This window comes from Stegodyphus dumicola, chromosome 10 (assembly GCF_044657685.1).
Source record: "Stegodyphus dumicola isolate Sdum_Otavi_A_Nest chromosome 10, ASM4465768v1".
Classification (NCBI taxonomy): Eukaryota; Metazoa; Arthropoda; class Arachnida; order Araneae; family Eresidae; genus Stegodyphus; species Stegodyphus dumicola.
The window spans coordinates 41,363,347-41,378,134 of NC_140777.1; the positions used below are offsets into that span (position 1 = coordinate 41,363,347).

At 30.2% G+C, this 14,788-nt stretch overlaps 1 protein-coding gene across 7 annotated transcripts in view; it reads left to right on the top strand.

Annotated features, from left to right (window-relative positions):
* The window catches only part of LOC118191107 (uncharacterized), a 182,533-nt gene extending 168,048 nt beyond the window's left edge, over nt 1–14,485 (top strand). For all 7 annotated transcript variants that reach the window (XM_085824887.1, XM_085824886.1, XM_085824885.1 and 4 more), the window contains 2 exons: nt 2,547–2,615; nt 10,186–14,485. In XM_085824887.1, the coding sequence (XP_085681013.1) occupies nt 2,547–2,615; nt 10,186–10,203 (87 nt within the window). In that variant the 3' untranslated portion in view covers nt 10,204–14,485. The remainder of the gene's footprint in view (nt 1–2,546; nt 2,616–10,185) is intronic.
* The last annotated feature ends 303 nt before the right edge of the window (nt 14,486–14,788 follow it).

The window sequence follows — 14,788 nt, forward strand, 5'->3', positions numbered from 1 at the left end:
GAGCTTGATTTTAAAAATAATACAAAGCTCTTTAGAGAATGACGAATGAATACTGACATAAAAAGTACCTGATATCATTAAATGTTGATCAACATTTAATGATATCAGGTACTCATAAAAAGTACCTGATATCATTAAATGTTGATAGCACAAAAATTGATTACATAATGTTCTGCATAATGAAAGTGTTCTAAACGTTCTATCGATAGTTTGTAATCTAAAAAAGTCTCCAGTAGTATATTTCAAATTATTCTACCACAGTTGAGCATTATGTAATAGTTTAAAAAACAATATCCTCCCTCCTTGTGAGACATGCAAGTGTCCCATAGAGTAATTTTCATGTATAATGGAGTGCTTCAGCAAGATCCTGCTCAGCACCTGTTGAGATCAACATTTGACGATAACCATGTCCTCATTCATTTTTTCTTTCACAAATAGTCATCACAGTCTCCTACCTTCATACTTTTGATTATGGGACTACTTAAGGTCACAGGTGTACAGAAGTTAGCCAATATTATGAGACATGAAAGAAATTATTAGCCATCACATAACAGATATGACAGTTAAACCCTTTTCAGTCCCATGTCAGGACTGGCAGCTGTTCTCAAGAATGACAGCCATCACAATAAACATTTGTAAGCCTAGCTGTGTCGTGAATTGTGCTGCAGAGCCATTGTATGAACCACTTACCTAACAGAGACACCATTTGCGAAAACTTTAACTACACTGTCAGTAATATATTTAATTATTTAAAAAAAAATCTTCCAATGCATTTCCATAAAAAGTGCATTGTGAAGCACCGTGTTTTCACTTTTTCTGCTACTTCAGGATGACATGATACATATCACATATTTAATATACACTCATTTCCAAATGTTAAACACAAAGAGGAAAACGCTAATTTCCAGAAGCCAATCAGAATTGAAGAGGATGCAATTCGCTGCAGAGGTAGATGAAAATATGTGAATACGTTAGGTAACAGCCAATCGTGCTTTCATGTCAAAAAATATGCAAAAAAGGCAGTCTTATAAGAAGCCAGCTTTATGAAGGCTTACAGAAGTTGATTGTAAGTGATGATAGAAAGTGTTTAAAACTTTCGTATAATTTGTTTTCAAGACATACATGTTTCTATGTCTTCCAGAAGACGAATGGAAGATTCTGAGCGCTGGCGTGCTGTGGGGCGCATTGAAGCAGGACAGTCGATCACAGATGTTGCTGTTTTCTTCGGTGTTCATCATTCTGTAATTTCACGTTTGTGGAAACAGTTCCAAACTACACAGGCAGTTGTCTGAAGGCCGTAGCCGGTTGCCCAAGGGTTACAACCCCCGCGGAAGATCGATATATTGCTATTGTAGCCAAGCGGCATCGCAGAGCGACCTCCACATATGTGACATTTATGGTTATAGTGTCCATTGGTAAGGCGATATCTGCAGCTATTGTAAGCCGAAGATTACATGTGAGTGGACTGTATGCCCGGGTACCTCGAGTTTATGTTCCTCTATTCGTCCAATCAAGAGGGGCACGATTAGAGTGGTGCCGCGAACATGTCAATTGGAATGTGTCCGAACATGTCAATTGCAATGTCATGTTTACTGATGAGTCAAGATTTACTCTGGAGCCAGATGACAAGCGTATAAGGATATGGCGTGGAAAACGAACATGCAATCAGTCCCAAAACATCACCGAATGGCACGCATTCCGAGGCGGAAGCATTATGGTGTGGGCAGGGATTTCATTAGGATACCGCACTGACCTGCACATCTTTAAACGGGGTTCTTTGACGGCTGTCTGGTATCGACATGAAGTCCTAGAACCCATTGTGAGATTGTACGCTGCAGCAGTTGGCCCTTCTTTTGTTTTAATGGACGATAACGCACATCTCCATAGAGCTGACATCGTTGATGACTACCTGGAGAGTGAAGGGATTGCGTGTATGGCGTGGCCAGCATATTTGCCCGACCTTAATCCCATTGAAAATCTTTGGGATGCTCTCGGCCGGGCTGTATCTTTACGTTTCCCACCTCCAGCCACTCTTATTGAGCTGGAAACTGCTCTACAAGAAGAATGGCGATTGCTCAATTCTGCGGTGGTTGACCACCTAATTCAAAGCATGGTTACAAGATGTAAACTTTGTATACAGATGAGGGGAGGCTCAAATACCCTATTAGTGTTTTTTTGTTTTCATTTTATACTGTTTATTTTCACTTTATACATAATTCTGTTTAAGTATCCAGTATGTCATTATCTGATAACTTACAAAAGTTTAATATTGTTTTCATTTCTGTATATAATTATTGATTTTGTTTTATGCATAAATATATATGCTACTTTCCTGCCGAATTTTGTGACAATCAAAGCAGTATTTGTTGATTTTTTTGCATTTTACATCTTCTTGCTTAACTTTTGGAAGTGAGTGTATTACACACCTTTTATATAAAAAAGTACAAATTTGTCATTGTATGGCTTAGACTATTTTCTTTTGTACTTTGAAGATTTAAAAATTTTTTTTATGCATTTCAAATTAATATATTTTTCTTCTGTTGTAGGTTTCTGCTCAGTATTCAAATCATGATTTGACTCATCGCCATAACTACATGAAAGAATGTGTTAAAAAGGTATATATATATATACACACACACATACATAAGCACAAACATTTTATGTAAATAAATAATAATAATAATAATAATAATAATAATAATAATAATAATAATAATAATAATAATAATAAAAAAAAAACATAATTCTAAATCTACATTTATAGGATTTTTTAAAACTTATTTATTTGAATTTAATTTTTAGGTCTTTGTGAAAAATTGGTTTCTTTATAAATTTTTTCTTTATATATAGATTAATATATATATATATATGTTGTTCTAGGCTTTAAGAACGTTTAGATTAGGCTGTTTTAAGAATGATGCACACAAAAAAATGAGATTAATTATTTTAGTAGCAAAAATTTTTTAATGAATTAAAAAGACTTTTGTTATTTAAAATTAACTTTTGTAATTTTTTTCCACCTGTTATCTTACATACTGTATGCTAATTTAATGCTCTTCATCTTAAATTATAATTCCTAAATATGTGAAAATGGTCTATATATTATTTATGACTAATAAAAGCCACATTCATTTCGTAAGTGTAGCCAAGCATTGAAAAATAGTGAAAATTTTGAGAGAAAGATACATAATATATTGTTTGAAACATGTTTTATTCATGATACTAATTAGCATAAAAAAATTTAAAATTCTCACTGCCTGCATTTTTGTAGTCTTTGCAGCTCCTAAATTTTATTACCTTGTGCACTGTCTTTGGCAACTGCTTTGACTCCCAGTAGAAAAAACTCAGAATATTTTCAATTTATTGATCTAATAGATGACAGAGTTTAAAGGTCAAAATGCTAGAAATATGCATTTATGAAATTTCATGTGTCAAGTGCAGATATAAGTTTTTATTGGACTGTGAAATGCAGTGTGATGAAAATGTCATAAAAAGATCTCATACATTGCTAAGCTGCATTTGTCAAGTGAAAGTACTTTAGAATAAATAGAATTCATAAGAATAAATAGTAAACAAAATTGCTTTTACTTCCTTAGAAATCAGTTTTATTTCCTTTTACCCTCCTGCTCCCAAAAATATGCATAATACCTAAATAATATTAAAAAATTCTTAAAGTGTAGAGTGATCTTGATTAACATCTAGCTTAAATGACTTCAATTTACATCTAGCTTAAATTCTATACCTGAGTTAAACAGGAAACTTAAATACAGGTGACAGTTCTGTGTATATATTGGGCTTGGCCAAATGCATTCATAAGCCATCTGTTTCTCTTAAGTGCTCCAAAGGCAACATTGTAACAAATGGAAATTTTATTTTTGAAATTTTGATTATGATGTAAAACAAAATGAATGCTGTTGCATGCTTTTCTGAATGATTTATTGTGGAATTTTTGTAATTTCATCATATGTGTAATAATTTTAAATAATTTCAAACTGCTAGTTTAGCATTAACCATCAAATTAATAAACAAAAAGCAAATCTTTTTTTGATTGTTTTTGTTATATATAAAATTTCAGTAAACAGTACTTCAAATGTTTTTAATTGTAATTTACTTTGAAAAAAGGCAAAAGATGATGTTCCAGTTATTGTTTTATGTTTTAATTAAATAATTTACTAAGTTTTATCTTCATACATTGGTCCTCATATTAGTTGTGTGGGGGGAAAACTGATTTATTATTTCTTATTGAATATTTGTAATATTTTTCATATCTTGAACCTCAATTTATCTGCAGCACTTATTGTTATATATCACTGGCTTTATTCTTTCATGTGGATTGTATATACTCTAAGGGTAACGTAACGTAACTAATTCTGTTTTTTCACTACGTTATTCTTTATTCAGCTCAAAATGATGTCGTCTTTTTCATTTCTGACTTTATTGCTATTAAAATCAATTGATGACTGTAAACAAAATTTTTTAAACAAGAGTTGAAAACAACTGGGAAAAACTGGAGGGAGGGGGGGACTGGGTATTCTTTTTGAAATGAGTGTTTTTTGCATCATTTGTTAGTTTAAAATTTATATGTTTAAAAAAAAATAATAAATAGCCACATCAGTTAAGTATGAAATCCTTGTCTGATTACTGGGGGGGGATTATTTTTTTTTTCTTCCTGTGTTCCAAATTTGTTTTAATATACTTAAAAAGAATAAATATATATTTGTGACTTTAGAATATGTCTGAATTTTAACATGTGTCTCTTACTGACATAAAGTTTGTCCATTGTGGCGTATATGGATATTTTTCAGTAACTATATGTTGGAAAATATTTCAGAGATTTACAGCAGCTTGAAAAAAATTAACAAACAAATTATGTTAGCTACATATATATATATGTTGGAAAATATTTCATATATATATATATATATAAGCTGCTGTAAATCTCTGAAATATTTTCCAACATATAGTTACTGAAAAATATCCATATACGTCACAATGGACAAACTTTATGTCAGTAAGAGACACATGTTAAAATTCAGACATATTCTAAAGTCACAAATATATATTTATTCTTTTTAAGTATATTAAAACAAATTTGGAACACACACACACACATATATATATATATAATTGAAATTGAAAAGCTAACAAGTAATGAGATGTAAGACGTATTTGGTCTTAAAAATTTTTTGTGCAAAATGCTGCAAAAATATGAAATAATAGGATGAAATATTGTAGTGAGCTTGCTAAAAAGTTACCAGGAGCTGTAGCTCCATGAAATATATATATGCAGGGTATCCCGTAAATGTTGCGCCAAACTTTTGGGGAGGTAGGGCACATCATAAGGATTAAGAATTACATAGGAACCTATGCGCAGAAACGTCACTGTATTATTGCACCAGGAGTTGCTGTACAGGAAAATGCTAGTGGAAAGTAAGGATTGCTTCATTCGAGTGTTAGGCACCATAGGAAGAGCATGAAAGGCTATATGAACAGACAGCTTACGGACATGCGCTTAGTGTATGGAATAGCTGAGGGTAATGGACGAGCCACTGCATGCATTTATTGAGAATGCTTCTCCGACAGACATCAACCACACCACAGTTTATTTGCACGTCTTCATCAAAATTTGTGCGACTACAGGTCATTAAGAAGTGGCAGGCCATGATCGACTCGCTCGGTCGTTAGGGAAAAAAGTGTGCTGGATACGGTGAAGAGTAATCCAAAGACCAGCATATGTGCCATTGCCTCTTAATTAAGAATATCTCGTACCAGTGTCCAGCGTGTCTTGAACGCTGAGCCCTTCTGTGCCTTTTGTCTCCAAAGCGTTCAGTTACTGCTCCCCAGTGACCATCCTGAATGTGGGCATTTCACACAGTGGTTTCTGCAAGAAAGTGTCCGTGATGTTAATTTCCCTGCTTAATGTGTTATTCACGGATGAGGCCACATTCAATAGGTATTCAATTATCACAATCAGCATTTGTGGGCTCAAGAAAACCCCCATGGTGTGCGGCACAATAATGTTTCAAAGTTAATGTGTGGGTGGCTTTGGTTGGCAACTGCTTAGTTGGGCTGTACCTTTTACCATTCAGGTTGGATGCCATAAATTATCTGATCTTTCTGGAGCAGGTTCTTCCTGCCGTGCTTGACAATGTTCCATACATGTGGTTCCAACATGATGGGGCGCCTGCTCATTCTGAACTGGATGTTCGTAGCTGTTTGAACAGATCATTAATGCATCGATAGATTGGATGTGGTAGACTGGTTCTCTGGTCCCCACACTCACCACATTTATGCAGCCTTGATTTCTTATGAGAGCCATGTATCACCATGCTATTGTATTTGAAATGGACCTTGTGACAAGACTCACCTGTGCAGCTGCTGCAATCAAACTCCCGTTGTGTTTGAACATGTCCGGCAATCAATGGTCCCTCAGTGTCAGACATGATTGGCATCTGATGGTGCAAACTTTGAGCATCTATTATAACATTCAAGTTGTCGGACGCCATTTGTATTCATGTTGAATAAATGTTTCAAATTAATTGCTCTCTTGTTTCCTTTTCCATCTTCTGCCTCTGCTACCACTTACCCCTGACATTTCCAGGCATGGGTTCCTATGCAATTCTTAATCCTTATGATGTGCCCTACCTGCCGCAGAAGTTTGTCGCAACATTTACGGGACACCATGTATATAAGATACATATTTTGCTACTGAAGTACTTCTGAAGTCATTTTCTATTGCTAATATTGAAGCAAACTCAGGTATTTTGGGTATTCTGCTTAAAATATATTTTATAAAGCTGATCAAAGCGTCTCTGTAGTAAATTTAGCTTTTCCAATAAAATAGATCTTCCATACTTCTTAACCAGTTTTTATTGTTTTTAATACACTGCTGCAAATCTCAAATATTTCACATATGACATATATTTAGTTATGCTGCCATTGATGTCAAAGAGCAGAGGAAATTTAGGTCATTTTAAGTAAAGGTTAAAATATATTGTAGAATTTTCTAGTATTTTAATTTCTAACAACTTTTATTATTATTATTTTTGTCTAGCATAGAAAGATGTATAGCATTTTCAATGTTTTGTTATATGTAGGATGATGATACAAATATTGGCAGCTACTTCTTATAAAAGATTGTCAAAATTTATGATATGGATGAATACTTTGCAATACTGTAAATACATTTTATCTGATTATATTATTAGTAATGCCTTTAATTAACAGCAGGCAATTAATTATTCAGTTTGGGCAGGTTAAAAAATTATTGCCAAATTTAGAATTGTGCAGGATATTTGCATTATCTAACTTCATGTGTTAAAAGATCAACTGTTTCTAGTCTGTTAGGTAAAAAACTACAGTGCGTAAGAGACGAGAATGTATATGCATTTAAAAATTCCAACCATATTTTTGCCGCTGTATTAGTAACCAATTTCTTTGTTCTCTAAGTGAAAAACAGCTTTGAATGATATGATTGTAAAAACTGAAAGCTTTTATCTTCCTAACATTTCTGTTTGAGATAAAATATAGCATTTTGAAATTCTGAAGAAAAGAATTATTAAAGAATTTGTACACAATCAGCGATTTTTCCCCCTCTTAATTCAAAATGATGTCTCAAGCATATGGCCAAGATCCATTATTAGAGCATAATTTAAAATTAGGCAAATCTTTACTTGAGTTTCAGATTAGCATATTAGCATTGTTTCTTCTGTATGATGCTGTAAAAGTATAATTTTAGTTTGCAAAGTATAGGAAATAAAATGTTTAATTATCAAGTAGAATCTGGACAATGAACTGCCATTGGTGAAATTTTTGATAAGGCTAAATAAGGCTAAGCTTCATATAATATGCAAAGAAATTATGATCAGTCTTTCAGTGACAAAAAGAACTGATTGTGTATGCATATCAACTCTGTGTAGTGGGTGAGATGAATGAGAGTAGAAAATAATTGAATATTTCACTGTTTATCAAATCCCAGACTACAAAGCCTGGTGATTTGTTTTTCATTGCTGTAATGGCATGAAATGAAAGCTATACATTTTTGATTTACCATTTGAGATGGAAAATGAATGTTCTGCAGACATTTATTGATCATAACAATGATTATGGCAGCAGAGTCTTTAAATAAAAACCCCTTAATGTTTTTTTAAGGGAACCAGAAATTGTGTAGCTCATTATGAACTGTTAGACCATGGAGAAATCATTACTTCATCTATGTGTTACAGTTTATTGCAAAGAACATACAGTAGATTACATTCTATGGCAGTCAGCTTAAAAGGGCTACTTTGATGCAGGACAATGTGAGGCATTATTTATTAAAAAATTTTTTATAGGGTGAAGTAATTTAGCTTGGATGCTTCACTTCATTCACCGTATGTTTCTGATATCTTATAAGTGGATTACTATTTTCATATGTAAAAAGGCATTTCACTCAAGCTTACAAGAGGATAGTAGTAAAATTTTTATTTCATACTTCCCCCTTGGTAACAGCTCCAAAAAAATGTTTCCCCCCTTTCCTCAGCACAATAAGTTGAAATGTTGTTGCTAATAAGAAATCTTTCCTTACTATTTGCAGCATTTGCAAATTGCTTTTATTATATCTTGATGAAAAAAATCCTTAATAATTATTTGTATACTAATGATTTATGAGTACACTTGTGTACTTCTTAATATTTTTAGTCCAAAGGCGCAATTTGCCCAGAAGGACTATTAATTTTATTTTGGCATTTTGCATTGAAATGTCGGTTCACTTTCAAATTGTTGCCATCAAATTTTAGAACCCTGTATTATATTTAAAGAAATTAAATAATGAAGAATCTGCATACGTGTATGTATGCTTCTTGCATTGTGATAAAACAATGGTACCTAGAGCCATCAAATTTTGAATAGCATATGTTTCCACCCGAGTATGGGCATCTGGAAGCCCAAATTTAGAATTCGGAATTTGTTTTATTATCTATTTCATATTTTGTAAAACTAATGATTTTTGATAAACAAACTCAGCAATTTAAAAGCAAGCAATGGCAACACTGTACGGAAAAAATTTTTTTATCTCCAGCGCACAAGATTGTGTATCGGAAATTCTAAAGGTATGCTCATTTTAAAATTATTTTGCAATATTGCTGTTGAACTGAATTTTAGGGTTTAAGTGTAAAGAACATGATATTTAATAAATAAAGGTAATGCACAAAATGTTAAGGAAAAAAAGCCCCTTTGGGCGTAATTTAAAGTCTAAAACCCTTCATATTTTACATTTTCCAGGAAAGACACTGGTATTGATTTTTTCTTCATTTGTATTTTAATATGTTACTTATTTAGTATAACTATGGCTGATAATTTTATAAACATTTTATAATTGGTTGAAATAATGAATGTTATTTCCAGCATCTTATTTTATGTACTTGACTACAGAAAAAATTCATTTGCTAGCCCTTAGTAATGAAAACATTTCTCTCTTTAACTCTTTCAATTATATTAAGATCTTTATAGAAGAATAGATTTATCTGACAAACGTAAATACTGCCAAATAAGGGCCAATTTCTAAGAAGTCAATGTTATTTGCATAGAAAGACAAAGTGGGTAACAAAATCAGACTCACTTTCTTATACCTATTGAGTGTTGAATTACTTTACACAGCTCTTATTTCAGTTCCAGCTGACATTCCAAACTGCATTTGAATGGATTGTTAAAAAATCCATTTATTGTAAAATATTTCAAAATCTTTACATTAACAGTTAAATTCTCAAATCTTTTTAAATTCAATAAGAAAACTGAATGAATGCCTTTGACTATCACTGCTTTTTACTAATTTTTATATGAATTCACTAGTGGCTGAGTGGGTAACACCACTGAACATTGTTAATTCAGCCTCATTTCAGATCCCAATGTTTTGGGCTGGTTGCATGATTTTTTTTTTTTTTTTTTTTTCTATGTGTAATGCAAATATAAGCCAATTTCCCTCCATATTTTCTCCATAAAGGCATTTTTGCTATTAGGTTGATTGCTTTCACTTGCATTATGTAAATCAGTTGTTTTGAATTTCATGAAGTCGAAATTTTTTGTGGGAAATTTAAAAGACTTTCATTTGAGAAAATAGTGATTTAGTTTATTAAAATATTTACTTATAAAATTTTACTATATGTAGTGTAATTATCTCCATTTAATATATTTATCATTTTTTTACAGATAATCATAGGCACCTGATAACAGCATATGCTTTTGTTTTTATCTCATCAATTCTGACAGAATTCATGTTAGTTGCTGAATATGTTATCATCACATCATTTTGCATATTTTATTATATCAAAAATGATAAATATATAAATTTATAATATTTTTTATTTATCTATTTTTCCATCTGATTTAAAAACAGTTTGGATAACATTATTCTCATTGTGTATAAATATACATATTTATTATCATTTAGGATTTATATCAAAAAGTGCATTAACGGTAATAGAATCAAGTATATAAATGCAGGTTAATTTTGGCATAATTCATTATTGCAATGTCTGTTTCCATAAATAATGATAAAACTTTTTTTTCCCTGTGGAATGTTGAACTTGGAATGTTCCCTGTGGAATGTCCAGGAAAAACTGTTTCATAATCATGCAACTATATACTATGTATTTATGATTTGAATAATTTTTTAAAAAATTACCTTGTTTTTATCTAAATGATTTTGTTTTAAATATTTACTACCTTCTTAGAATAAAATATTCCTTATATGTATTTTTATTTTGTTCTAAAATTAGTTAAAATTAAGTCATGCAATCCTGTATAATTATTCATTGTATAATTTACAACCTAGATTTTCAAAGTGAAGTATAAAATTATTTTGAAAAGCATTATAGGGTGAACTTTCATTTAACATGCATAGCAGAAATAATTAAAAAAAGGGGGGGGAAGAAAAAATTTTCTATGAGGTATACTTTTAATTCTCTCTTTGAGGAAAGTATTCTTTTAAACTATAACTTCAGAATAAAAAGTATTTCTCATAAACAGATAAACTATAACTCTCCAATTTTTTATTGGTAGAAACAATCTAGGTTCCTTCCCTAGATTGATGTTATTCTTAGTTTTGGATGTATTTAATTTAGAATTTGTATTCTAGTAACAGAAATCACTGAATGACAAAAATGTGTAAGTTTATTTGCTAGTTATAAAAATTATTATCTAAGTAACACTTAAAATTGATAGTTTTTAATGTCATTCTTAGGATGGCAAATTTTAACTTGAAATAATTTTTTAATTCTTAGCAAAATAGGTTTGGAGAAATACAGATTATTATTATTATTGTCAATTAAAGTTGTAAATCTCTTAATAAATTGTTGAGTTTAAAGATGTATTAGGGGTACTCAATCAGTAGCGCATTTATTCCAAAAGCCACGCACACATACAAAAGAAAAAAAAGAGAGAGGGAAAGAAAAGAAAGAAATGCATTATAGTTTAGTTAAGAATTTGTGTAGTAAATACTACTATTATTTAATAAATTAAGTATCAGTGGTATTAATTTATACCAATTGTTTATTGTTTTAAGCCAAACAACAAAAATCAGCATTATATTTTCAAATTTTCACAGGACTAGTTTTGATGGTTTTTACCAAACCATCATCCTCAGTTGCAAAAGTGCAATTCCATTTGTGCTTTCCAGCTGAGGATGGTGGTTTGGTAAAACCATTGAAACTAGTCCTGTGAAAATTTGAAAATATAACACTGATTTTTGTTGTTTGATTTCTAAATTAATACTTGTTCTGCATGTTATTGTACCTTAATTATCAATGGTATTATTAACTAGAATAAATTTACCATCAAAACTTTATTACCATTTATATAAATTGCTGCATTGGGGCAAGAAAGTGTGTTATTTGATAAACTGATTTTTTTAGGGGGGTAGTTAGTTTTCGGCTAATTATTATCTAACTAAATGAATGGAACATTAAGAAAATTTTTTAAAGACTGCAAAGCAATCACAAATAATCAGATTTTATTTGCTGTGTTGTAAATGAATTTCAGTTGAAGTAATAGAAAATTATTGTAATGAATAATTGTTATGGATTGCATCATCTGTTATGTTCTGTTTATGTGTCATAATAAATGTGTGTATAAATAAATGTATGTCTAAATAAATGTCCATACTGTAAATGAAAGTTTGTAAATATATTTGGTCAATTGTTTATATATTATTTTAAATATTTGCACTTATATGATTAGTTATAAGTTAAACATATTTTGCTGTTTCTAATACACAAAAGTGAAGTATAGTTTTAAGATAGAAATGTTAATAAACATTGATATTTAATGTAAAATAAATTTAATAAATGTACTTTTTCTTATTTCTATAAATGTAATCTGCTATTATGTAACACCAGTACAAATATGGTAAAACTTTTCATATAGAACATTGTCCAGTCATTCATTCTTTTGGTTTAGATAATATTTAATTTTTTTAAGATTTTCCTTAGGTATATCGTGCAGTGCAAAAGGCATACAGTGCATAGGCATACAGTGCCTATAGCTTGTACACTGTAAAAGTCTGTTTAAAAAGCAAAATAAAATATTGAAATTATAAATAGAAAAAAAAAAAAAAAAAAACTTTAGAGTAGGAAACAATCTAACCAGATGTTACATAACTGTAAATTAATATTGTATATTAATAATTCTGTTTGAGTTAAAAATCATCAAGTAATGCTTATAACGTGCCAGGTTACATAACTGTAAATTATTTTGTGTACATTGACAATTCCATTTGAGTTAAAAATCATCAAGTAATGCTTATAATGTGCCAGTGCATGACAAAACTGAACATCATGAATTTCACAAGAGTTATAGATTGCCATTACAGAGGTTTCACAGTAAACTAACAGTGTGTAATAAAGTTTTGCACTAGTTTGGTTTTGTCAGAACTATTGTAAGTTAAGTGTTATTTTGTTTCTTTATAAGTTAATAGCTTGCTAGAAAAGCTGTTTATTGTTATATGAAATAGAGATATTTTTAAACAAAATTATTTTACAAAAATTGATGTAATGTATTACTCTTTATTAAATGATAAATCAGCTTTTTGTCTGATGCAGCTTAAAGTGGTTAAATTCAGAAAGTACATTAATTAAACTAGCTTTGTGAAATTATAGCAAGATATAGAAACAACAGAAAAATAAATTTCTTTGTATCTTTTTCTTTCTTTTTAAGAAATTGATGGTGGAATTTTAGCTTACTGTTATATATAACCTGTTGGCCTATTTGAAAATACCTGATATTCATATTTGTTGATCATAAAATTATTTTATGGTATGGATGCAGGTTGTTATCTGACAATTGGACAACTTGCTGAATGCTTGTTCATAGCTGTCGACTGTCTTACTCCTGATTTTATCAAGAGACTCCCGGTTTTTCGTCGCATATCCTGGTAGATCACCAAAAATCCTGTTTTTAATTTTTACCCTTTGATAACGAGAGTGTTTCTTTGCAGTAAATTAAGTTTATTGACTTAATTAAACTTAAATTGGGCAAATTCCCCCGTCCCCGTCCATAGTGATTTTCAGAATAATTTTTCGTGTTAAATTTTATTTCATCTCAATTGTACTTTGTTCTCGTTGCATTTTAATGATCTTTATTATTATTAAATTTCATTTGATCTGGTTTGTTTTAATCTACTGCAGACATTTGTAGATTTGTATTTGAAGATTCAACTAGTGTTAGTCATTAAGTTAATTAATTTTATTTACTACAATACATGATGCATTACCCAAGTTTATCCATACAAATGTTATGTGCACTAATTATTATTTTTATTTCCATTGTATTTAAAAGTAGTATGAAAAATAAGAACTTTCTTACCCTATTTGGTATTTTCTCAATATAAAAGTGTAAGAAAATTGCAAAATAAAATTTAGAATATCTAGTTAAGTAGTAATAATTTTACATCAGGATTGTATTACAAATAGTTCAGTAAACTGAATCTTGTACTATAAAGTGAATTTATATCATTTTGAAACTCCTATGAAATGGCATCACTGCACAGCTTGAAGACCTCCTCATTTCACCTATTTTCTCGCAGGTCTTTTGGTTTTCAGATTTTTAGTTTGTTAGTTATGCTTGTTTATGTTAGAATGATTTTTCAATTCAGCATGTATTTTAAGGTACTATTTTAGTATATATTTTCAAGAAGAATAGAAGCAAATATAAGCATTTATTTGAAAACTAAAATATGAAATATTTAAAATTTTTTAAGATTCTCTTCAAATATATAGGTTCAAATGTATTATTTATAACCATTATTGCAGTTTTTATTCTCTTCTTCCCCTTCAAATAATAATGATAAAGAAACAACAGCAAAAAAAATACCTGTGCAACATTAGTATTTAGTGTACGATAACTAAAATTATAATTACAAATAAGTTTGGGAATGTATTTTTAACTCTCCCCCCCCCACACCCTGGACATTGAAAGTAATATCAGACTTTGTTGATATAGAAAAAAAAAGAAATTATACAAAGAATTTGAATGTTTAGCATTTTTTAGTATTTCATTTGATTTATTAATTACATTAAAAAAACTCTAATTATATGTTCAGAAAATTTATTAAAATTGTTTTGATTTGTATGTTGTAACATAGAAATATTTATTTTAATACAAAGGTGTAAGTTGGATTTGAAATAAAATGTATTAGAGTAATTTATAATAAAACATACAAATAGAAATATGCTTCTGATTTATTAACATTAGAAAAAAATGCATATTGTAATTATTAATTAGAATCTGCAGCTGTATTTATACAGATATGTTCCTT